At 38.6% G+C, this 26,036-nt stretch overlaps 1 protein-coding gene across 2 annotated transcripts; it reads right to left on the bottom strand.

Moving 5' to 3' along the window:
• Positions 1-955: 955 nt before the first annotated feature.
• On the bottom strand, positions 956-16,272 carry DMP1 (dentin matrix acidic phosphoprotein 1). 2 transcript variants are annotated; one of them, XM_024574965.3, is made up of 6 exons: positions 16,192-16,272; positions 10,837-10,914; positions 10,287-10,334; positions 5,347-5,379; positions 5,122-5,169; positions 956-3,293 (listed from the first exon to the last, which is right to left on the bottom strand). In XM_024574965.3, exons 2-6 carry the CDS (start codon positions 10,888-10,890, stop codon positions 1,926-1,928), a joined length of 1,551 nt encoding a protein of 516 aa, XP_024430733.1. In that variant the 5' UTR covers positions 10,891-10,914; positions 16,192-16,272; the 3' UTR covers positions 956-1,925. The 2 variants fall into 2 exon arrangements, with proteins under 2 accessions (XP_024430733.1, XP_045039658.1); XM_045183723.2 differs by lacking the exon at positions 5,347-5,379.
• Between the last annotated feature and the right edge of the window lie 9,764 nt (positions 16,273-26,036).

The following is a 26,036-nucleotide window of genomic DNA, read 5'->3' as shown; positions in this document are numbered from 1 at the left end:
TACATCAGAATCTTCCAGTATTCATTTAAAAATAGGGAACTCTGAGTTTAACTCCAGATATACAGAACTAAAATTTTAAGATGAGGGATTAAAGAAAAAAATCATATATATATATATATATATATATATATATATATATAAATATATATATGATATTCCATATATATGGAAAAAGTAGGTTTGCAGTTGTATGTGAAACACAGTTTATTCTTATATTGTTATTTATTAATTATTGTATTATTTTTCATAGGAACAACTGTAAACCTACTTTTGTCCCACCCTGTGTGTGTGTGTGTGTGTGTGTACACATGTAAAATCTCCCCAAGTGACCACTGCTTTGAAATTGTGAGGGAAAAGTGAAAAACAAGAAGGGTCAGATTCAAGGTTAGGAAATCTCGATTCTTTCAATAAATTTGCAGAGGAATTCTCATGTACTCTAGGTAGAAATGTAGGTGAAAGCACACCTGAAAAGTAGAAGTACTGAGGCAGAGTAGGTTCCTCCAAAGAAATAAAAATATAAGGAGTGTTTCTAGTTCCCAAAGTTTACACAAAAGACAAATCTGAGAGACCAGCAAGAAGGAATGTTAAATTCAAACACTGCAACCATTTGCTGTAGCCTCATAAAAAAGTTGAGAATTTGTTTTCTTTGTTTCCTTATCTATAGCAAGTATATTCAGTGACATATCACAAGCAAAGTGGAAAGTAATTTTATCAAAATGCTACCTGAATTATATATAAAATTAAATTTTAAAGAATAATTTAAGAAAATATTTCATTTGAATGGAAGAAAGCTAATAAACTATTTCATGATGCTTTAAAGGAAGAATTGCTTAATATAAATATATCCTAGTGCAATCACTATAAAAAATAAGCACATACTTTGGTATATTATTATCTTTATTATAAAACAAATATTCTGTGTTGAGGTAACATTTCAAAAGGTATTTGGCAAAAATCAATTGAATTTTATATATACAATTTTGTTATGTGCAACATGTGTGAAGGACTCAGAGAACAGATTTTCTAGCATTGCACATGGACTGATTTTAGAAAAAAAAATAAAGCTAAAAATTATCTATTTAAAGAGGAATTTTCTTCTCCCATCTCCCCATCCAACCCTTGACATCACCACCAATAGTCAATGAGGTGGTGCTGATGGGAGTTCTGCAGAAAATGTCAAAAATGAATTAGCTGAAAAAAAAGTTTTGTTTAGCCAAACATTTCACACTGGTTCATAACTTGAAAGTGCTTTCACAAAGTAAACATTCAGTCATATGGGATTTACTATTGCTTATCTCAAGAATAAATGGAATTCTCTCATCTTCAATGAAGAAATCCTATGAAATGGTCTAACTCCAGTGTCTTCTCTACTGTGAATCCCTCCCCTCCCCGATTCCGCAAGATGAAGTTGGTTCCCTCTTCTATGCTCTCATATATTTTGTTCATACCTCTGTTATAGCACCTACCACGTGGGATTGCAGTGGTTCTTGTTTCTCTCATATGTATTCCTCTTTACCTTTTTAGCTTTATTTATCCCTCTGTAAGCTCCTCAGGAGCAAGAAACAAGCCTTAAGCTTCTTGATATCCCTAGCACCTAGCACAGTGCCTGGTACATAATAGAATTTCAATAACTGTTTATTAGGTTCATGAGTTAGGAACTATTTCAGCTGTGAAGCTACGATGCACATCTGGTCTTGCTTCCAGTTTCACTGAGTGTGTTCTGGTGTCACTCCACATTTTTTAAACCTCTCTGGCTGGTGATCCCCTAGAAACAAATATAATGTCCAGCATTTCCTCTCAGAAAGAAATGGCCTTTGGTTAGTCTTCTGATAAAAAACATCAATAAGTTATAGTTATAATTCTTTCCCTACTCTCCAGCCTCCAAGACTCCTTTGCCTGAGAGCCACTTTTTAGGAAGGCTGATGCTAATAGCCATCTTGGCAATCATTGTCATCTTGATCCCCAATGGGTTTGTTGTGATAAGCATCAACTGTTAGTTTTCTGCTTTCTATCTCAGTGTTTTTTGACTGTCCATCTTCCTCACTGCTTGAATCGCTCTCAGTAGAGATGCTATCTTCTTGTGACTTGCTGCTGTCCTCAGAATCACTGCCATCACCTTCCTCAGACTGGCTGTCTGGCTCCGACTGGCTTTCATCACTCTGGCTCTCTGCAGAGGCACTGTCAGACTGGAGGCCCTCCTGGCTGGAGCTGTTTTCATCCTCGGTGGACTCTGAGCTTTCTTCCGAGAATTTGAGGCTCTCATCGGATTCACTGTCAGCTTGCTCCTCTCTGGATTTGCTTTCTGAACTGGAGGGTTTACTCAAGCTGTCCTCTTCACTAGAGTCACTATCTTCCTGACCTTCTTCTGAGTGACTGGAGGTATTATCTGGGTTGTCACCCCTAGACTTACTCATTACCTCTTCCTGAGACTCACTACTGGTTTCTTGAGATGACTGGTCAACCTCTTGACTCGACTCACTACTGGGGTCTTGTACATTTTGACTGTCATCTTGGGACTGATTCTCCTCACTGTCTTCTTGAGATTCACTCTTGCTGTTTTCTCTGGATTGTCTGAAGCCAGTTTCTTTGGAGTTAGTGTTTTCTGTAGAGCCACGCTTGACTTCTTCCATTGTGTTGCTATTGGCAAGATCATCTATGTCATCTTCCACAGATATGCGGGACTTTCTGAAAAATTTCCTACCAGGATTCTCCGTGGATTGGCTCTCACCTGAATCCTGAGTGCTTACGTGCTCGTCACTGTTCCCATTTGATTCTATTGATTTGACACTGGCACTGTTCATTCTGGAGTGGCTTCTCTCGCTCCTGATGGTGTCTGGATCATCACTCTGCATTCCTTCATCATCAAACTCAGAGCCATCCCCATGGCTACTATCTCCCTCGCTGCCACCTCCTACCCAGTGCTCCTCACTCTCACTCATTTGTGTGGAAGCACCTCCCTCGAGTCTACTGTTCCCCTCCTCCTCATCAAGATCCCTGCTATCACTGCTGGTACCTTGGGCACTGTCTTCCCCTTGAGAGGCACTGTCTTCCCTGGATTGTGTGGTGTCAGCTGAGTCTTCATCACTTCTGAGTCTGGAGTTTCCTCCTTGTGTTTCTTCAGGTCCTGGGCCATTATCATCATCACCAAAGGTGTCATCTCCACTGTCATCTTCATCATCGTCTTCTTTTCCTGCATGCTTGGAGAGGCCACCAGCTGGTCTATGAACATGCCAATGATCATCAAGGCCCAGGCCTTCCTCTGATTTAGCGCTGTCACTGGGGTCTTCATTTACCTGGAGTTTGAGGTTAACAGACATGGTCAGTACTCCAGGAGGTGAAATAGAGGGTGTATTTATCTAAAATCAATCTACACTCCTTCTGCTTTCTTCTTCCTATGTCTCTCATCTAAACCATGGTCAATTTTACTGCTCAATAGTATCTCTGCCAGATGTTAAAAGGGAAGGAAAAGGAATTGAAACTCAAGTCTCTCCATTTTTTTGTAAGCAAAATTCACTCATGCTATAAAAATTCTCAAAAAGCTTTGTTGAATCACCTTTATGAAATCATATTGTAAGAATAATTCCTTAAAGAAAACTCTCAGAGGGTTTTTTGTAAATTAAAGAGTTGGTTTATAATGTTCACTCATCAAATTGTTTGGTTTAAACAGAGTTTTTAAAAATACTGAGGGATTTAAAAATGACCCAAATATTTTTTTTCCTAATCAATTCAGGGAGTGGGGGAGATGTATTAGTGCAGGAGAAAGAAACCTTTAGCTAAAATGAAAATAAAATATTGCAATAAGGTATTGATATATATCTCACCCAAACCATATTTATACCTGTTTTCCTGGGCAGAGAGTTGCTCCTAAAAGGCCCAGGTACAAGAGCACAACTAGTGCAACTACCAAGGCAGCTTAGTTCTGTGAGCTCAGATGCATTATCCTAGTAAGTAAAGCAAGGGGATGCTCTCCACAGATAAGGAAGGACAGTGAGTCATCATCACTGTGCTCTGGAAAATCTGCTTTCTTTCTCATATGCCATAACAAGAACATTCTTGGCAAATTTTTCTTCTTTCCACATGTGCCCACCGATCAATGTCTGAGGAGTACAGAATGTGGAGCTCTCTTTCCATCGCCAGTTTACACTGATCTGCTGGAACTGAGCATCTGTGTAGCTTTCTGTACCTCACGAGGCACAAATGGCACCCTCTGAGGCACAGACTGTTACCCTCATCTGAGCTCAGAGAACTTGAGGTAATAAATCACCACATCCACAGAAAAGGGCATTTTCCAAGTTCTACACTTATAAATTTCTAGAATGTTCCTCTGACAAACCTTTAGTCAATAGTGGTGCAAAGTCTAATAATTTGTCTTCCAACTGTGGTCAAGTATAGAATGCAATATGAGTCAAAACCCACAGTCAGAGTAAAACCTGGTTCCAGAATCTCTGGAGCCCCACAGGTTCATTTTAGTCGAAAAATGATAGAACAACTAAAAAAGTAATGACATTTAGTCTTAGAGAAATGAAGAAGAAGGAGGAGGAAGAAAAGGAGAAGAAAGACAGTTTTTTATTACAGGGATATAAGCTAAATCAACTTTTCTCAATCCCAGGACTATAGATGAGACTATTTTAAAGGGACGGTCATTACTAAAGCTGCTGCTTCATTCAGGTTTCCTCAGGGTTCTCCCTATTCCCTCCTCAACAGGACCCTTAACATGCAGGAGGTCTCTAGGCCCTGCAGGCACTTCATGCCATGTCTGCCTGATCTGAACAGCTCTAATCGTAAAAGCAACATAAGCAACATTTCAGACTGCTGAGTGAACTATCGCTTGTCTAACATAGTCTATGACCATTGTGTGTGTGCGTATTCATTTTAACTGGAAGGACATTTAGGGCCACAATGTCTATAATCTAGCCCCAACGACAAATATGGAATGAATATCATGTCCACATCTGAATTTTCCCATTCATTTTCCCCTTCTTATTTTAGGTGACTATTTAGTCAGCATAACCAATGATTAGAAAATATTATATTTGGAATAGTTGCCAGCTAAGTTAATCTAACATTATTTCCTTCAATTCCTAAATAGTCTGAAAAGTTAAGAAAGTTCTGTTTAATTACCTGTTCCTCTGAGCTAACTTTACTTTCTTCTGATGACTCACTGCTCTCCTAAAAGGAAAAACAAATGTTGTTTAGTAACTGCTGAGAAAAGGAAAAAAATATGATACACATTAATTGTTTGTAGTTTGAGTTTACTACTTTCCAAATGGCCTAAGGTGATGGATGAGAGGAGAGGTAAAGTTACTTTATGAGATGTTTATGACAACAAATAAATGAGATAGTTACCAAAGGTGGTGTTTGTGTCTGAGCCAACTGACCCTGTAAAAAAGGAAGGAAAATGAGTTACTCCTTCAAAGATGAAGCATGTCATTGCAAATATTTAGAATAACTTTGGATTATTTTTAAAAGTTTCTTGATATACAGGGTCCAGCAGAAGTAATGCCTGCTTGAGTGTGGTTAGTAGGGTAATAATATGGGTGTAATAATTTATAGGGTTTTTTTGTTTGTTTGTTTTAATAGATTTATTGATTATGCTATTACAGTTGTCTCATTTCCCTCCCCCCTCCCTCCACTCCATCCTGCCCACCCCCTCCCTCCCACATTCCCCCCCTATAGTTCATGTCCATGGGTCATACATATAAGTTCTTTGGCTTCTACATTTCCTATACTATTCTTACCCTCCCTCTGTCTATTTTCTACCTATCATTTATGCTACTTATTCTCTGTACCTTTCCCCCCCTCTCCCCCTCCCACTCTCCTGTTGATAACCCTCCATGTGAGCTCCATTTCTGTGGTTCTGTTCCTGTTCTAGTTGTTTGCTTAGTTTGCTTTTGTTTTTGTTTTACGTGTGCTTGTCAATAACTGTGATTTTGCTGTCATTTTTACTGTTCAAATTTTTTATCTTCTTTTTCTTAGATAAGTCCCTTTAACATTTCACATCATAAGGGCTTGGTGATGATGAACTCCTTTAACTTGACTTTATCTGAGAAGCACTTTATCTGCCCTTCCATTCTAAATGATAGCTTTGCTGGATAGAGTAATCTTGGATGTAGGCCCTTGCCTTTCATGACTTGGAACACTTCTTGCCAGTCCCTTCTTGCCTGTAAGGTCTCTTTTGAGAAATCAGCTGACAGTCTATGGGAACTCCTTTGTAGGTAACTGTGTCCTTTTCTGTTGCTGCTTCTAAGATTGTCTCCTTCTGTTTCATCTTGGCTAATGTAATGATGATGTGCCTTGGTGTGTTCCTCCTTGGGTCCAGCTTCTTTGGGACTCTGAGCTTCCTGGACTTCCTGGAAGTCTATTTCCTTTGCCAGACTGGGGAAGTTCTCCTTCATTATTTGTTCAAAGAAGTTTTCAATATTTTGTTCTTCCTCTTCTCCTTCTGGCACCCCTATAATTTGGATGTTGGAACGTTTCAAGATGTCCTGGAGGTTCCTAAGCCTCTCCTCATTTTTCTGAATTCTTGTTTCTTCATTCTTTTCTGGTTGGATGTTTCTTTCTTCCTTCTGGTCCACACCGTTGATTTGAGTCCCAGTTTCCTTTCCATCACTATTGGTTCCCTGTCCATTTTCCTTTGTTTCTCTTAGCATAGGCTTCATTTTTTCATCTAGTTTTTGACCAAATTCAACCAATTCTGTGAGCTTCTTGATTACCAGTGTTTTGAACTGTGCATCTGATAGGTTGTCTATTTGTTTGCTACTTAGTTGAATTATTTCTGGAGCTTTGAAGTGTTCTGTCATTTGGGCCAATTTTTTTTTTTTTGTCTTGGTGCTTTTGTTACTTAAAGGGGTGGAGCCTTAGGTTTTCCTGGGGCGGGGTAACGCTGGTCCCTGTGCTGTGATGCTGTACATGGGGGAGGGGCCGAGAGGGAGCAATGGCGCTTGCTCCACTCTCTGCTGGATTTGAGTCACTCCCTCCACTACCCACAATCAAATTGGGCCCCTCTGGTGCTGGTTCCCGAGTGGGTGGGCTTGTGCACTCTCTAGGCCCCTGTGGGTCTCTCCAACGACCTCTCCTGTGAGGCTGGGAGTTTCTCCTGCTGCTGCCCCAACCCCCAGGGGTGTTTTCAGTCAGAGGTTTGAGGCTTTATTTCCCTGCGCTGGAGCCCTGGGTTGCGCGGTCTGCTTCACTCCCTGCTGTTCGTCCTGTTTTATCTCTGTGCTAATGTGGGGCCGTAGGGTGCTACCCGCCACTCTGCCTGCCCCGTTCTCTGCCACTCTGAGTCTGGCCCTCTCAGTTTATCTGTGTGCGAATGTAGGGCCACAGGGTCTGCTAGTGGTCAGACTGCCTGCCCTGTTCGTCCCACACTCCGCCAGTCTCGGTCCTGATATGGCAATGCGAGTCCTCTCCGCCCCAGCGCCCGTCTCCGCCCCTCGTATCGGTCTGGATGAATGTTTGTTTTTTATCTCCTTGGTGTCGGACTTCCTTGCCGTTCGATTTTCTGTCAGTTCTGGTTGTTCGAGGAGGTGCAGCATGTCTACCTATGCTGCCATCTTGGTTCTCCATTTATAGTTTTAATTTGAACATTTCACCGAAAATGTCATATGATATGCTTAGTGTGGTATTGTTATGTTACAGAATTACATGCTTATGCATCTTATTCCCTGTACCTTATGCCTGAAACTGATACCAAATAATATTGAACATAAACTGTAATTTCAAAAAAATAAATAAATACAGTCTCATTAAGATCTTCTGCCATCAAGTTAAATGAAATGAAATAAGTAAATAAGTAAGGAGAAGGTCATTTTGTTATAAGATTTAGGATCTAGGATTCCATTTATAGTTTTCCAAGGCAGTCAAATAAATCATTGGTTAATAAAGGGTTGTATGGGAAAAAAAGAATTACATGCCCATGACTGTAATAAAAAGGGGCGTTTATTTGTGCCAAACCCTGTATGTTTTGAATTTACATGAGTAATATAACAGGTTATGATGAAATAACTTAAAAATGAATGTGATATGACTAATGGCCTGAAAAAAATCTTATGATATAAAAGACCTGGAAATTTTCTGTTCCCAATACTTCACTTAGAGAAAAATTAACTTTCTTTGACACTCAGTATCCACACAACCTAGAGGAAACATAAGATAGGAAAAACAGCATAGGAACCCAGGACACAGACTTAAGTCTCAATTAGCTCCTAGGTTTTGGTGTTAGCAATGAAAATGAACATCTTGGTGTTAGTGCTGAAATTCATGCGTCTCAGGAAAACCCTAAGTCTCGGGTAAATTGCCATGGTTGCACTCTATGTGAATTTGGACAATTCACTCCACCAGTGTGATATCAGTTTCTTATTCATAAATTAAGAATACTAGCAACCAGTCTGCTTACTCCACAGGGTTTCTGTGAGGATGAAATCAGTGAAAGCCTATGGAAGCATATTAGGAACTATTCAATATGATGTAAACTAAAGCAATGATCCCAATTTGAGAACATCCACCTTATAAAATTTGGTAGTAAACAAAACTGACTGGAGAAAGCCATTCAACCTTTCTTGAGTCACATAAGGTCACCAAAATAAGAAACATATTCTAAATCTGAAATTTAATTACTTATAGTTCTGATTTATTTCACTTTCTTTTCTTCTTTTTTAGATTTAATGTATTTATTTTTAGAGCAAGGGGAAAGGAGGGAAAGAGAGAGGGAGAGAAACATGATGTGTGAGAGAAACAGTGATTAGTTGCCGCTCTCATGCCCCCAACCCAGGACCTAGCCCGAAACCTAGGCATGTGCCCTAACTGGGAATTGAACCAGTTCACAGGTCAGTGCTCAACCCACTAAGTCACACCAGCCAGGGCTGATTTATTTCACTTCCTCTAATCTTATAAAAACTCCAAAAATGTCTGAGCCACCTCTGGTGCCCTCATACTCTCCTCTTTCCCCTTGAACAAGGCAAAATCCCGAAGTCCCCTGTGGCTCAAAGCTGCTGAGAGTTGGGTGTGAAGACCCAAGGTGAAAAGTTAAGCAGGGAGGAGCTGCTATCCATTATCAACAGGTTTTCAGCAGAGCCTCCCAGGAATGCTGGGCTGGAGATATCTCTTCAGAAGAAGGAGCTACTGTTTAAACACTTTAAGTCTTTGCCTTGTAAAGCTTTAGGCAGGCACAATGACAGGCTCCACTCCAGTCAGCTGTCATTTGGAATTAAGGGGTAGAAGGGAGCAAGACATTGGTATTTTTCTTATGCCAAGTCTAAGCTTGAGAACACGCATGTTTTTGGTAGTTTTAGAGTCTCTGGTTGAAAGAGCAAAATAATCTGCAATGGCTGCTTTAAAGGATCTTTGATGCAAATTCCAGTAGGAAATCCTGCACGTCCTTTCCAGCCTCAGGCAGGGGCAGGACCCCATCTCAGGCCTCTGTCATTATCCTCCTGCCATTAATGGCATTGTGCCCAAGCTGTATAATGCAGCAGGAAACAAGACAATGAACAAAACACTCTTACTTAGCATAAGACTTTAACCCTTACTTGTGGTTTTGATCTTAAGCACGTACTGACTTCCTAGACCTGGTACCTTCCTCAGAGGGACAGAACTCTCCAGTACAGAAGGTGGATTCTGGAGCCAGAGTGACCTGGTTCAACGTCTAGTTCTAAAGCTTATTAACCTTACAGCCCTGACAGACTAGGTTACTCCCTATGTCTCAGGATTCCCATTTGTAAAATGAGAATAAAATATGACCCCTAGTTTATTGGAGTGTTGTGAAGATTGAGAAAGTTAATACATGTAAAGCACACAGAACCATGCCTGGCAAGGATTCTTGAGTTATTGAGAGTTGATAACTATCAGGTTACTCAGAGTCAACTCAGCTAATATTAGCTATCATTCCAAAGACTCTAATATCCTCTCATTTTTCATCCATTTCTCACCTTCCAGGGCTTGACCTGCTGCCCACCGACATCTGGTAAAACATATTTGTAGACCTAATCCTCCAAGGGCAGTCTTGGTTTATTGTCATCCATCCCCTTGCACTACCATGTGCATCCATTGTGAAAATAAAGCTAAAGGAGAAAAACTCTTCCTCACCAAATTATACTACTAAGTTGGAACTATAGTAGTATATGAATTAATTTTCTTATATGAACTAGAAATTATAGCTCTTACCACCGATGCTTAAGTTATGTATTTATTACATTATTAGAAGTTTCAACATTTGCACTGGAGATAACTTGGTTGTACTAATAATGTATTAAAATACAAATATTTCAAAAAACCTTATTTCTACTCACCTTCCATTCTTCAGAGCTCTCAGATTCAGTATTTTGATACCTGACTACCTAGAAAATTTAATACACACAGTCAGCCCACAGAGAAAGCCCACAGAGAAATTTCCCAGGCGGCAGCTATTAACACTTTACTTAAATTAGGAGCAGTGGTAATGAAATTCCAGCAAGCATCAGAATCACCCGGGGCCATGTTGAAACACAGATTGCTGTGCCCACCCCCAGAGAGTCTGGCTCTCGAGGTCTGAGGCAGGACCCGAGGATTCACATTCCTGAAAAAGTTCTAGGTGCTGCTGCTGCTGCTCCTTGGGGAGGACACTTTGAAAACCACTGCTTTTGAGAAAGAAATATGAGACTCAAGACTATATGAATAGCAACTGAACAGAATAAGGAATAACTGAGATGATATTTTAAAGAAAACAGCTACCTGAGAAACTACTCTTTTCATCTAACTGGAACATACACAGCCACCTTGGCTCATAGACAATGAAAATTGTGAAGTTTTAGGTATAAAAGGGTTTTTTTTTTCTTCATATATCCCTGTCCTGGTACTTACTGGAAGAGCACAGGACAACCCCCAAAGGAACATAAGCAGGATGCTGGTCTTCATAGTTGGGTGTGACACCTCCTCCACCTGTGATAAAGGACAGATATTTTTTTCCATGCTACAGAAATACAGGAACTTCAACTTTTTAACAGTTTCTTCCTATTTAAAAAAAAAGCTCATCCAAATGTCTATCAACTGATAAATGGATAAATAAAATATACTGTATCCATACAATGGAATATTATTCAGCCAGAGAAAGGAATGAAGTTCTGATACATGCTACAAAGCAAAGGAGACTTGAAATATTATGTTGAGTGAAAGAAGCCAGACACAAAAGCCCACATACTGTATAATTCCATTCCTATGAAATGTCCACATAGGCAAATCTACAGACAGAAATTAGATAAGTATTTGCCTAGGTCTGGGGAAGATGAAGAGTTGGGTGTAACATCTAAAGGGTGAATGTTGGAGGTAATAAAAATGCTCTGAAATTGATTTTGGTGAAGGTTGCACAATTCTGTGAATATATTAAAAACTATTAAACTGTATACTTTAAATAGATAAAGTATCTATGTGAATTATATTGCAATAAAGCTGTTTAAAATAAATCTTACTCCTGAGATAAATTGAAAACTTTTCAATGAGGAGTTCTGTAAACACTTCTTCACTAACATAAAATATGATAAACAGAGGAAAAGGTAAAGAAAAAGGAATAGAGAAATTTCTGACTCTTCACTTTCATAATAATCACACAACTTGCTGTGGCACAGCCACTTTGCAAATATATCCCCCCAAAGAGCTACAGGTATGGATATGCCTCTGATAGCCAGTGGTCATTTGTACACACACACACACACACACACACACACACACACACACACACAGAGTGGCTTCTCAGTCTCATGGGTAACCTCACAATAATGTGCAGAGAAAATAAATTGGTTTTGCATTTTTTTAATATGCAAAAATTGCACTATGGCAGGCTTCACATTGCAGCTCTAGAAAGCTCTTCATATCTACTGGGCTGCATTGAGCGATACATTCTGCATGACAATGCTAACTTCTTTTAAGTGTCATCCACGGTACTGAAGGCTCTCAGGAAGATGAGCAGTTTGGGCGCACTAGTGAATCCTGATCAGACAAAGAGGCCAAGTGAAACTGCATTTTCCTGGAGGGTGGCTTCATTTCACACCTCAAAACCTGGTAACCTGAGAAACAATTTGTTCTATATCTAAAAATAAATGTACTAGATGTTAATGTAAAGAGTTATTAAAATGATTTAAAAGGAAAATAATCTGCCTGAGCTAGTAAGCCCTGCAGCTGCCTTAACAGAAAGGTCGGCTGGATTTCATATGTTTTGAGAAAAACCCTTCAAGTTTATTGCAGACTTCACTATTGTCAATTTGTTTTTTGTTTTAATGTTAAACACATACCACACTAGTGACTAAAGATCTAAACCAGAGATTCTGGCTGTTTATTAGTTTCATCTGAGGAGATTTAAAGACATACTAATGCAGAAATCCCACTGCTGAGCAACAAATCAGTCCAGTGGAAGTGGGAAGAGGCATGAAGTTTGTTTTTAAGGTACTCAAAGTGATTTTAACCCTTGATCTGAGAAATAAGCATATACTGCTAAATAATGTCTGAATGTGCTAAATATCTGAAACATTGGGCTTGAGAAGTATTTAATCTTATTTGTAAATTGATTCAAAACAATGGAAATCCTAACATAAGGAGGCTGAGTGTGTTCATTTCTGCGTTCATATAGCTCCAACAGTCTGACAAAGGCGCTCATTTATATCACGAGCATCATCCCTCTTCAACACCGCCATTCTTGGCACATGCCATTTTCTTCATTCTAATTCAGAAGGGTTCATATTAGTACTCATATTTTGATATTATTTAATTTTTTTCAAATCCTTTGCCTAATATCAACAGAGAAAACATATGAAAATGCTCGACTGCACCTAAAACAAGCCTAATTCAACAAGATATGACTTCTGAAGGAAACCAGAATGTCTCATCCCAAAATATTTCTCTTTGACATGAAACTTATTCTGAGCTGAAGGCACTTGAGAAACAGAAGATTCAAGAAGGGCACAGTGATCCTCCTTTTTCTTCCTAAAAACAGGAGATAAGATTCCCAGGTGAAAGGTGTCTTCTCTGTACCACAAGGAGAGAAGGCTTTTTTCTTTTTTAAAAGTTTTTATATACTTATTTTTGAGAGAGGGGAAGGCAGGGAGAAAGAGAGGGAGAGAAACATCAATCAGTTGCCTCTCGAGCACCCCTAACTAGGGACCTGGCCCGCAACCCAGGTGTGTGCCCTGATTGGGAATCAAACCAGCAACCTTCTAGTTTGCAGGCTGGCGCTCAATCCACTGAGCCACAACAACCGGGGCAAAGAAGGAATTCTTATTACCAGAGATGAGAATCAAGGTGGAGAGAAATCCCTCCAAACAACTCTTGCCAAACTAACCATTATCTTCCCAGTCACTTCTACACAATTTACTGCCCATAGCCCCAAACCCTTTTCTTGTCACTTCTTCACAAAAGTTTTGTTTCTTTGTCTAAAAGACATACTATCTTTCTGCTCTGGTCACTTCTTCAGGTCTTCATTCTGTTTTGAAGGCTCCCTTGTGCATGTTAAAATTTTAATAAAACTTGTATGTTTTTCTTCTGTTAATCTATTTTAGTCAGTTTAATTCTCAGGCCCAATAGGTGACCCAAAGAGGGTAGATATTTCTTCCTCTGCACTTCCCTTTAGTTCCCACAATCAAAACAATTTTCTAAAGTTCTTAGGTTTATTTCTTAAGGAAAGGAAAGTTTTACCCCAACATGATACTTTCAAAATAACTGCATGCCAATGGTTTTGGCTTCAGATGTCAAATGAAAATTGGGCCACTCACCATTTTAATTTTCAAAGTGAAATTCGAAAAGGGTGGTAATCTCATAATGCCCTGAAAACTAGCAAATATTCTAGCCTTGATAAAAGGCCAGTGAACACTGAGCTCTCCTCCTGTGTTTTCTATTGCTTCTCTCTTATCCAAATACCCACCTCCAAACAATTAGGAGATGCTCTACACCAATAAATGCTGTGTTTTTCACAAAGGAAGTATATACTTCCAGTTAATGTTTCTTAGAAATGGAATATCATGAAACATAAGGAAGATGCACTAACATATTCCTGCTTCTAAAAATAACATTGAGCACCCTGACCTAAAGTAATAACTTCCCAAATGGAGGTCTGATAAACCAGAATAAAATACACCCTAGGATCCCGAGACAGCTGACATTGCCTCCCAAAGAATATAGTCTGCCATCAGGCATTAAGGAAAGTCAGATCTTAAACCTATGTTAAATTTTTTAATTCGTATTTTTGATAAAAGAAAAATTACTCTGTCGTGAAGTGTATTTCCAAATGAGAGCTCCAAACTTTTATCAGCTTTTTAGCAACCACCCTAAAAAGTCTGCAAACAGATATGGAGGAGTCTTATTCTGAATAATAAATTAGCAAAATAGCTGCAAGCCTGAAAGATAAGGATCCAGAACCTCAAGTATTTCTTCAGTGATTGGTAAATGTCATTTCTACATTGTACACCCTGCCATTCTACCATAAGAACATGGAATGAAAGGAAACGAACAACCTCAATTTGAGTTCCATCTGTTTGGAAGGCAGTTTACGTATTAGACACTTTCAACCTTTATGAATTATTTTCCCAGAGCTCAATTTAACACATTTAATTTGCTTATTTTTGACTTAGTGTGGTTGTCCTTAATGATATTAATAAAGAATTTATCCATTCATTAGCAGTCAACAAATATTTATGGAGAATGTCCTTTGTGCCAGATACTGTTCTAGGTGCTGAGTGTACAACAGTGTGTAATAACGATGATAAGGTGGTCTTGAAGTAAAACTACCCAGAACCCAACTAACCAGAACATCCATTAGCTAGAATTTGTTCGATTATTACTCTTTGAAAATAAAGTGCAATTTGGTCAGGACACTAATTCTATCAGGAATTCAGAGAACCAAACAAGTCAATAAAAATTCCCAGTCTTTCTAGCTGTAATCATCTTGAGGTCAGTTGCAATCAACACCATGCCATATGCCTTCAACCACAGTAAAATAACTCCTAAGTGTCTCAAAATTAAATATAAATTTGAAGGCCTGTGGGTATCTGAGGCACATTCGTCTGCATCAGCATTTGGGGTAGGTAAGTAGACTGACTAATGTCCTTTAGAAAACTGTTTGTTTGTTCACTTGTTGTAACCAACCATATCAAAGTAGGATAGTCTACTTGGTCCTCAAACAGAAAGTGTGGTTCACCAGAGGTTATTGTTCCTGAAAAAGACAGGTTGCAAGAAGTGTTGCTACAACACATGGGATCTCCTACATGTCATACAAAATGTACTGCTTGACCACAGCTCCTGCTCTCTGTCATGAAAGACAGACACTTCTGACATAGATGAAGTAGAATAAATGCAGTAAATAAAAATACATATGGATAGGAGTATGTATACTCCTAAGTCTTCTACACTAGAACATTTTTTTTTAGATTTTATTTACTTAATTTTAGAGAGAGGGAGAAAAAGAGGGAGAGAAACATCGGTCAGTTGCCTCTCACACACCCTTCAGCTGAGGGCCCACAATCCAGGCACATACCCTGATGGGGAATTGAACCGGTGACCTTCTAGTTTGAAGGCTAGCACTCAATCCACTGAGCCACACCAGCCACGGCTACACTAGAAAATGTTTTAAAAAGACAATTCTAGTCAACATCTACCAAATTCTGACTGTATGCAAGCCATCATGTTCCCATGAATACCCAGCTTGACAATACAAAAGCATTATAACACCCTTACTTTATTTCAGTGGTCTTAGCATCTCAATTAGTCAGTTCATAGTGAATATCATTGGTTGCTACCTAGATTTTTAGTTTAAAAGGCCATATTTTGAAAGTCCTGCCAATCTAGTTTAGATTCTTTCATAATGTCTCATAGGCCATGAACCTCACTATATCCATGAAACCTAAATGTAAAAGTTTTGTTTTGTTAATTAAAGCTAAACTTCAAAATGACTTTTCATGTTTCCTCTATTGTATAAACATTCTTTTTCAAAAGTACTATGCAGAGATCTAATTAAAGTACTAGTAGGAAAGGTACCTGGCTTAACATGTCTTTTTAATATCATTATTTACTGTGGCATAAACAATAGGCACAAAATGAGAATCATTTTTACCCAAGGCACTGTTCTCCCCTTCTTTCTCCAAATGGCATGCCTCTCAACATGTATGCATATTTAATATATTCCAAACAACACAGCAGAAGTCATTTATAAAAAATTAAAGCATGAAAATGTCTTACCGTCTTCAGTTCACAAAGACTTGTTGCCAAAGTCTCAACAATCAGGCTGAACTTCTCACAGGGGAAATCTGTGCCCCACAAAACCACTCTTCTGTTGATGTTCTGAACACTTCCCTGATGGGGCAGGGATTTAAACTCTGCTGCAGCACTTCATAGCCAATCAGCCTTGGGCTGGGGGTGACTGACATCACAAGGTGTCACCAGGACTCCAGCACACCCACACTTCCTCCAGCTTGCAGAGGCAGATTTTCCCTAAAAAGCTCTTGTGGTTCCCAAATGACTAGACTAGTTTCCATTAAATTGAAGATCTTCCTGAAGCTTTATTTTGATTTCTAAATATATGTCATTCACATCCATGTAGGCTTATGAGCATTATAAACAATGACAATACCTTCCACCCACTGATAGATCCCAGCAGACGCTAGGATGGGAAAAGGAGAGTCAAGGAGTGGGTAGAAAGTTTCCTGTTAGTGTACCTTTCCAGGTTGTACAAGAAGAACCTACTAAAATACTAGACTTGCCTACATTGTTGGTGTTGAAAATATAAGCTTTTATTCATTCCCCCCCCTTTTTTTTTCTTTTAACCACCTCTACTTCTCATCTCCTTTTCTTCTCATCTCCCTTCCCCACATACACACTAAGGTCCAACATTTTTACTAATCTAGTGAAGTATCCACTTACAGAATTTTATGGTGACTGGACATGTTAAAGTACCACTCTAAGAAACTCTTGTTTTTAATAAAAAATAATTTAAATTTAAATACTTCATTATTTCCCCGAACTGCTTGCTACATTTTAGTTTTAACTCTGGTGACTTTTTAAAATCAGAATTGGATGATGACAAGACTAGTTAGGCAGTATTCAAAGAAACCAATTTCCAAGAGACTCTCTGTCATCACTGAAAATGTAATTAAAAGGATAAAATAGTATTTGTCAGGACTTTTCAAGGAGTGCATTTATTGTAAGGACCAGGAAGTGGAGTCGGCACTTCCAAAGGAGCCTACTCAAGAAAAAATAGAAAAACTTCTGAACAAATATTTAAAGAATATACATCACTGGAATTTAAGTTCCTTAAGAGTAGGATGTTTGCTTTGTTTACTGGTGTATTCCCGGCACCCTATGCCTAGTTCCGGGGTCATAATAAGCACTCAATAAATGCTTTCATAAATGACTGAACTGATCAGCTTTAAAATGGGTCAAATTATTTGCTTGGCTGTAGTACACATGTGACTCGCTCTGACCTTTTTTGAAAGTTTTATGATTGTTGAAAATTTTATTTGATACTCCTACCAACCTGGTTCTAGAGAATTAGAGTGCCCATCTTTGTCCAGGAAACTGATACAAACGTATGCATTCTTATTGAATTTGAACTGCAATAAACTAAGGGGCAGAAAATCAAGAGAAAGGAGTTTATTTCCTTCTAGAGCTGATTAGAAAACCAAAGTTCACATGGGGAAGCTATAAATTCACTATGTCCTGTTCTGGTTCTGAATTGCACTTCCTGGTACTGTTATAGGTGTTGACTGAGGTCTACCCTAAAAGAACCTTATAATCTTATGTCAGAGCAGATTCTGGGAAGATTTTGAAGAGGGTGTAACAAGACATTGTTTTAGAATCTAAAAACCATAGACAATATTTTCATCAAATTAAATGTTTTAGTTACCTAATGTGGTATTAAAAACCACTCCTATACTTTGTATCTTAAGACAATAATGATTTTATTATTTCTTATAATTGGGGCTACAAGTCTGGAGATTCAGGTGGAATAGAATATTCAAGACAGCTCTTTCAAACTTGCAGTCAAGATGGAAGCGTAGGTAAACATGGCTCACCTCCTCGCACAACCACAGCAAAAATTACAACTAAATTGCAAAACAAATGTCACTCAAAAATGCCAGAAAATCAATCTGTATGGAAGTCTGACAACTAAGGAATTAAAGAAAGTCACATACATTCAGATGGGTAGGAGAGGCAGAGATGAGGAGATGCAGAGAGGTTCACAGAGACGTGGAGACGCAGAATGGGGCATGGACATGGAACAGGCAGCCCCACACCCATGTGTGGTAGATAAAAATAAGGAGGGATACCTCCAGAGCAAGGGATCCCAGCCCTACACCAGACAACACAGTCCAGGGTTCCAGTGCCAGGAAGATAAGTCCCCATAACGTCTGGCTATAAAAATCAGTAGGGGATGGGGTAGAACAAGAAACTGCAGGATTCTCATGAGCCTCCTCTTAAAGGGACCCTAATGGACTTAAGACTTACACAGACTCCCTCCCTTTGGGCCTCAGCACCAGGGCAATAGCTGGAAGAGCACCAGTGGCATATGGGGTGAAATTGAAGTGTCTGGCATCAGGGCAAGTGCTGGGAGACAGCTTCTTCCCAGACAAAACTCCAGAGGCCAGGCACCAGCATTGTCCCCTCTGCAAGCCCTCCCACACAAAATCAGTGACATGGGTAGCCTCGCCCTGGCAATTTCCTAAGGCTCCACCCCATCCAATTTACCAGTGCACTTTTCTACAACAGGCCATGCTACTGAGACAGTGAGTCAAAACTGCTCTACCTAATACATAGAAAAAACACAGGGAGGTTGTCAAAATGAGGAGGCAAAGAAATAGGGCCTAAATGAAAGAAGAGAACAAAACTCCAGAAAAAGAACTAAATGAAATGGGGAGAAGTAATCTATCAGATGCAAAGTTCAAAACACTGGTTATAAGGATGCTCAAGGAACTCATTGGGTACTTCAACAGCATAAAAAAGACCCAGGCAGAAAAAAAGATTACAATAAGTGAAATAAAGAAAAATTTATAGGAGACTAACAGTGAAGTGGATGAAGTCAAAAATCAAATCAATGATTTGTAACAGAAGGGAAAAAAAAACATTCAATTAGAACAGCAAGAAGAAAAAAGAATCCAATAAAATGAGGATCGGCTAAGGAACCTCTGGGGCATCTTCAAACATGCCGATATACGAATCATAGGGGTTTCAGAAGAAGAGAAAGAGCAAGAAATTAAAAACTTATTTGAAAAAATAATGAAAGAAAACTACCCTAATTTGGTGAAGGAAATAGACATATAAGTTCAGGAAACACAGTGTCCCAAACAAGATGGACCCAAAGAAGACCACACCAAGACATATCATAATTAAAATGCCAAAGGTTAAAGATAAAGAGAGACTCTTAAAAGCAGCAAGAGAACGCAGGAGTTCCCAAAAGACTGTCAGCTGATTTCTCAAAAGAAACTTTGCAGGCTACAAGGGACTGGCAATAAGTATTCAAAGTGATGAAAAGCAAGGACCTACAAACTACAATACTCTACCCAGCAAAGCTATCATTTAGAATGTAAGGGCAGATAAGTGCTTCCCAGACAAGGTAAAGATAAAGGAGTTCATCATCACCAAGCCATTATTATATGAAATGTTGAGGAGATTTACTTAAGAAAAAGAAGATCAAAACTATGAACATTAAAATGGCAATAAATTCACAACTATGAACAACTGAATCAAAAAAACAAACTAAGCAAACGAAGAACAGAAACAGAATCATAGATATGGAGATCATTTGGAGGATTATCAGTTGGGAAGGGAAGGGAGAGAATGGGAGAAAAGGTGAAGGATTAAGAAGTACAAATTAGTAGGTACAAAGTAGACAGGGGAAGGTTAAGAACAGTATAGGAATTGGATTAGCCAAAGAACTTATATGCCCAACTCATGGACATGAACTAAGAGGAAGTGTTGCTGGAGGGAATGGGGGTTACTGGGTGGAGTGGGGCAAAGGGGGAAAATTGGGATAACTGTAATAGCAAAATCAGTAAAAAATATATATATATACATATATATACATATATGTGTGTATATATATATATTTAAAAAGATAGTTCTTTCACATGATTGCTATCTGGGAGCTCAGCGTAGCTGTTATTTTGAGCATTTCAGTTCTCCTTAACATGGCCTCTCCTTGTAGCTTGGCTTTCTCACATGGTGGTTAGGATCCAAAAACTTCACAAAATGTCACTTTCTCCACATTCCACTGGTTAAATCAGTCACAAGACCATCCCAAATTCAGAAGGAAAAATACTCTCTACCTTCTAATGTGAGGAACAGAATGAAAACATAGGGAGCAGAGGAAATGCTGAGAACACTGTGAAGACTGGTTACTACACTACATGACAAACCAAGTGGCCGAGGACAAACTATCAACTGCCACAAGACCTACATCACATGGAGGCTTAAGCAGTGGAAAGCAGCAGGACAAATGATGGACATCAAAATAGGAGAACTCAAAAATAGTCAATAATTATTGCTGGTAGGTGCCAGTGGCACATAATGAAATCTGAAGGATCTGGAGCCGTCTAGCCAGCCCCTAAGAATTCTCAAAACATTTAACATAGCTGCCTTCCAGGACAGACATATATAGAGGAGAAATTGCTGGGAGTAAAATACAAATTGCACAGAACAGGGACAAGAGAGAATGCCCAATTAAGTGTGGGAGAGGGAAATGGGTTCAGGAAATCTTAGAAAGCAAGATGCTTTAAAAAAATGCAACGTGAAAACATTACATGAGGGAACTGTGTGGAAGCTTCCCTGAGCTCTTCCTCTTTCCAAAAGTTAAGAAAAACCAATTTTATGCAAAAAAAACCCAGCAAAAACATTATATATATACATATATATATAATATATATATGTATATATTATATATATATAGTTTAAATCCCTTAAGAGCAGAAAAAACAAACCTTATAGACAATGAATTCATGCTGAGAATACATCAAAAACATAACCTTATATTTTATTTCATTTCTTTAAAGATTTTTTAAAATTTATTGTTAGAGAGAGGGGAAGGGATGGAGAAAGATATGGAGAAAAACATTGATGTGAGAGAGAAACATTGATTGGTTGCCTCTCATATGCCCCCCAATCAGGGACTGGCCGGCCACCCAGGCATGTGCCCTGACTGGAATTGAACAAGTGACTTTTCGGTTTGCAAGATAATGCCCAACCCACTGATCCACATCAGTCAGGTTAATCTTATGTTTTAAAAAGAGACAAAAGACATTAGGAAAATGACACAATAGATGAGGGAAAAAAAAACAACATAAGTAAGAATCAGAAAAATTCAGAAATGAAGTACAAGAAATTGGGGGAAGACTTCTGGCCAAGATGGAGACGTAGGTAGACATACTGTGCCTCCTCGCAAAACCAAAAGAAGGACAACAATTTAAAAACAAAAAACAACCATAACTGACAGAAAATCAAACTTTATGAAGTCCGACAACCAAGGAGATAAAGAAGAAACATTCGTCCAGACCAGTAGGAGGGGTGGAGACGGACAGCCAGGGCAGATAGGACTCGCAGCGACATGGCAGCTGGTGGACCCAGTGAGATGGCAGATTGTGGAGCACAGTGGGAAAAGCTGCAGCTGGCCAGCAAGGGAGCAGCTGGTGGACCAGGCGACAGAAAGCACAACCCAGAGTTCCAGTGTGGGGAAATAAAGCCTCAAACCACTGATTGAAAACACCTGTGGGGGTTGAGGCAGCAGCAGGAGAAACTCCCAGCCTCCCAGGAGAGTTCATTGGAGAGACCCACGGGGGCCTAGAATGTACACAAACCCACCCATTCAGAAAGCAACACCAGAAGGGCCCAGTTTGATTGTGGGTAGCAGAGGGAGTGACTGAAAACCGGCAGAGTGGAGCAAGCGCCATTGCTCCCTATCAAACCCCTCCTCCACATAAAGCATCACAGTGCAGCCATGACCGTTACCCGCCCTGGTGGACACCTAAGGCTCCGCCCCTTTATGCAACAGGCATGGCAAGACAAAAGAAAAAAGGCCCAAATGAAAGAACAGATCAAAGCTCCAGAAAAAATAAAACTAAGCAACGAAGAGATAGCCAACCTATCAGATGCACAATTCAAAACACTGGTAATCAGGAAGCTCACAGAATTGGTTGAATTTGGTTGCAAATTAAATGAAAATATGAAGGCTATGCTAAGAGAAACAAGGGAAAATGTACAGGGAACCAATAGTGATGCGAAGGAAACTGGAACTCAAATCAACGGTGTGGACCAGAAGGAAAAAAGAAACATCCAACCAGAAAGGAATGAAGAAACAAGAATTCAAAAAAATCAGGAAAGGCTTAGCAACCTCCAGGACATCTTTAAATGTTCCAACATCCGAATTATAGGGGTACCAGAAGGAGAAGAGGAAGAATAAAAAATTGAAAACTTATTTGAACAAATAATGAAGGAGAACTTCCCCAGTCTGGCAAAGGAGATAGACTTCCGGGAAGTCCAAGAAGCTCAGAGAGTCCCAAGGAATCTGGACCCAAGGAGGAACACACCAAGGCACATCATAATTACATTAGCCAAGATGAAACAGAAGGAGAGAATCTTAGAAGCAGCAAGAGAAAAGGAGACAGTTACCTACAAAGGGGTTCCCATAAGACTGTCAGCTGATTTCTCAAAAGAGACCTTTATAGGCAAGGGGCTGGCAAGAAGTACTCCAAGTCATGAAAGGCAAGGACCTACATACAATATTACTGTATCCAGCAAATCTATCATTTAGAATGGAAGGGCAGATAAAGTGCTTCTCAGATAAGGTCAAGTTAAAGCAGTTCATCATCACCAAACCCTTATTATATGAAATGTTAAAGGGACTTATCTAAGAAAAAGAAGATAAAAAATATGAACAGCAAAAATGACAGCAAACTCACAGTTATTAACAACCACACCTAAAATAAAAACAAAAGCAAACTAAGCAAACAACTAGAACAGGAACAGAACCACAGAAATGGAGATCACATGGAGGGTTATCAACAGGGGAGTGGGAGAGGGAGAGAGGGTGGAAAGTTACAGAGAATAAGTAGCATAAATGGTAGGTGGAAAATAGACAGGGGGAGGGTAAGAATAGCATAGGAAATGTAGAAGCCAAAGAACTTATATGTATGATCCATGGACATGAACTAAAGGGGGGGAATGTGGGAGGAAGGGAGTGTGCAGGATGGAGTGGAGTGAAAGGGGGAAATGGGACAACAGTAATAGCATAATCAATAAAATATATTTTTAAAAAAACAAAAAGAAAGAAATTGGGGGACAACTTGAAACAAAAGAAAGAGTTATTTTGAAAATAAGACTAAACTAGAAGGAACACAAGAGGAAATAAATGCAATAGATAATTCAGTAAGAGAGCGAGAAGACAAAAAGAAAGAAAAATATTTTTAAATTTAAAAGAAATGAAGGAAGAGAGGAAAAAGTAATTGATAGCAAGTGACATATTAAAAATGGGCAAAGATCCAAATTACAGATAATAGGAGCTTTGAAGGTGATAATAAAAGTGAGGAAACAGTAGAAATACTATAATAAATAAATAAAAAGTAACATTTATTATTCAAGGAAATTTTTCGGAATTAAAAAGACTTAAAACTCATATTGAAAGAGATCAGCATGTATCTAAGAATATCAGCTTTAAACGACCAATACAAAGACATAATCTAATAAAAATTAATGGACTTTAAAGATCAAGAACATAATCCTTTTGATTTCTAGGAAAGAACAGTGACTTTCAAGGGAAAGAACAGTAGGTTACTATTAAGACCTTTTGACAGGAATGCTTCGTGCCACACAGAAAAATTTGGAATAACATTTAAGACATTCAAGATAAAAAATGTAAACCAAGGATTTCATAGTCAACAAAATTGGCTTCCACATATGAAGGACTCAGACAAACTACAACATTTAAGTATTCAGGGAATATAGTTTTCTCAAACTCTTTTTGGAGAATCTACTAGAAAATAAGCTTCAGACAATCAAAATGACTAGAAAGACTTTGTCATAAGAATAACTAGTAAGCATTAAACATATAGTTACTTGTAGAAATAAAATTAAATGAGGCTAAAAAGAAAGAGTATAGTCTGTAATGATTTATACCTAGCATAAATGTAATACAATTTTTAAAAAGATGAAGAGATTGAAGAACACATGAAAAAAGCAATTCAAACTTTCTCAATAATTATACAAATGATGATAATATTGTTATTCTGAAAATGTTGTTTGTGATATGTGGGATAAAGTAAATTAGTAATTATAAATTATTTTATTTCTTTTAACCAATGTGTCCTTGATAATCAGGATTCTCAATGTGGAAAAAAGGAGGTAGAGATTTGACCCAGTGGAGAGAAAGTAAAAAATCCTATAATACTGAATTTAAATAAAAAGAACCTAAATTTTCTCAAGAAATTATTTAAACACACATACACACACGCCACATGTATATCTTTGCTCTGTTCCTATAGACACCTAAAAACAATGACAAACACAATGGTAGTTAGTGTCCTCAGAACCCTAACATTGCGCCTTAGTGCCCAGGACTTTTGGGGGATTTGGTTGATTCCAGGTTGTGGCAAGAAATGTACAAGATACGTGTCTGGAACATCCTGTCATACCAGATTGCAGGGAAGCTATGAGAAACTATGTATTAGATTCAGCAGCCAACATGTCTAGGTCTCCACTAGTCAAAGATGGAATATGGCAGGTCCTTGAATAGTATTTCATTCAACATTGTTTTTTTATAATGTTGATGGTTTGGCTAGGAACTTAACTCTTGTTCATGTCAATTAGCCTATAGTAAAATTGGTTTCATATGTAGTTTCATCTAAAGTTGTAGAACCTACTGACCCTGTTAAGTGAGGATTTATTTTGATTACAACAGACTAAAACCGCAGTTGAACTTAAACAGATACATAGCCAGATATTTCTCCAGCAAAATGGTTTAGCTGGGGAACAACAAAGAATTGCCATTTGGAACACATGGTCAAATGGCAAACCACACACAAGTCATGAGAAAAAAACAGAGAAATGTTCTTTTATAGAGGAAAAGAGAAGTTCAAAGGGGCTGTTGTAAACAAAGAGTCCATTGACAATGTAGTGGCTTTTCATTGGCTGAGTTGTAATAGTCTTTTCATTGGCTGAGTTGGTTGCCTGACAAGAAGAAGAATCTCCCTCTTACCAGATGGAGTAGGAGAGCAGAAGACATTTCCCTGTGGAAGATGGAAAGTGTGTCTCTTTCTATTTGGGGTGACTGATGATGAGTAGTAGGACATGAGAACTCTCAACTTCAATTTCTGTTAATTAATCTTCCACTGTCAAATTATTTTAAATCCATAAATTTATAATAATGAAATGAAAAATAAAACACTAACTGATCACCTTAGGAAGATCATAGGGACGTAGTTTATATTATGTATAAATATTGTAAACAAGTGGAGAGGATGAGGCATTTGTCCAGCTCCATATAAACTGAACTGAAACAGAAGTGAGGGGGAATGTATCTTTATAAAAGTTCTATTAACATATTAAAAGAAAATGATAGAATTCACCATTTTGCAGCCCTTAATGAGCTAATCAATCTGGGCATTGCACATCACTGACTCACAGAAAGAGAGGCAAACAAACTATATGTTTCCTGACACAAGAACACGCTATCACCTGTTATAAGCCAAAGAGATAAAACACAAGGCAACCAAATGTTTGGATCTAGCTCCCAAGTTGCAGAATATACAGATGGCAGAGTATTTGGAATTGCACCATGTGTGTAGTCAGTAAGATGTAGACTGTGGGAAACTCTACAACTCACATACCTCATGTTCTTCAACAGATAAATTATTAGGAAAAGAAAGAAAATGAATAGAAGTATAATTTAAGTGATTTGGAGACTTAAATACATAGCAATTGTTTTTCTTTTTTAAAAAGATTTTATTTATTTATTTTTAGAGAAGGGAATGGAGGGAGAAAGAGAGGGAGAGATACATCAATGTGTGGTTGCCTCTCGTGCACCCCCTACTGGGGACCTGGCC

The sequence above is a fragment of the Desmodus rotundus genome, chromosome 4, assembly GCF_022682495.2.
Source record: "Desmodus rotundus isolate HL8 chromosome 4, HLdesRot8A.1, whole genome shotgun sequence".
In the NCBI taxonomy this organism is placed as follows: Eukaryota; Metazoa; Chordata; class Mammalia; order Chiroptera; family Phyllostomidae; genus Desmodus; species Desmodus rotundus.
The sequence above is the reverse complement of the archived record's forward strand: the minus strand, read 5'-3'. Positions and strand labels throughout refer to the sequence as shown.

What these genes read in the sequence shown, in the direction of transcription:
- DMP1 (XM_024574965.3), bottom strand. Translation starts at nt 10,890, where the DNA reads ATGAAGACCAGCATCCTGCTTATGTTCCTTTGGGGGTTGTCCTGTGCT. An exon ending in AGAGCTCTGAAGAATGGAAG is followed by an intron (nt 5,380 to 10,286) that starts GTGAGTAGAAAT and finishes CCTTTTTTACAG; the next exon opens with GGTCAGTTGGCTCAGACACA. An exon ending in AAGTTAGCTCAGAGGAACAG is followed by an intron (nt 3,294 to 5,121) that starts GTAATTAAACAG and finishes CTCAAACTCCAG; the next exon opens with GTAAATGAAGACCCCAGTGA.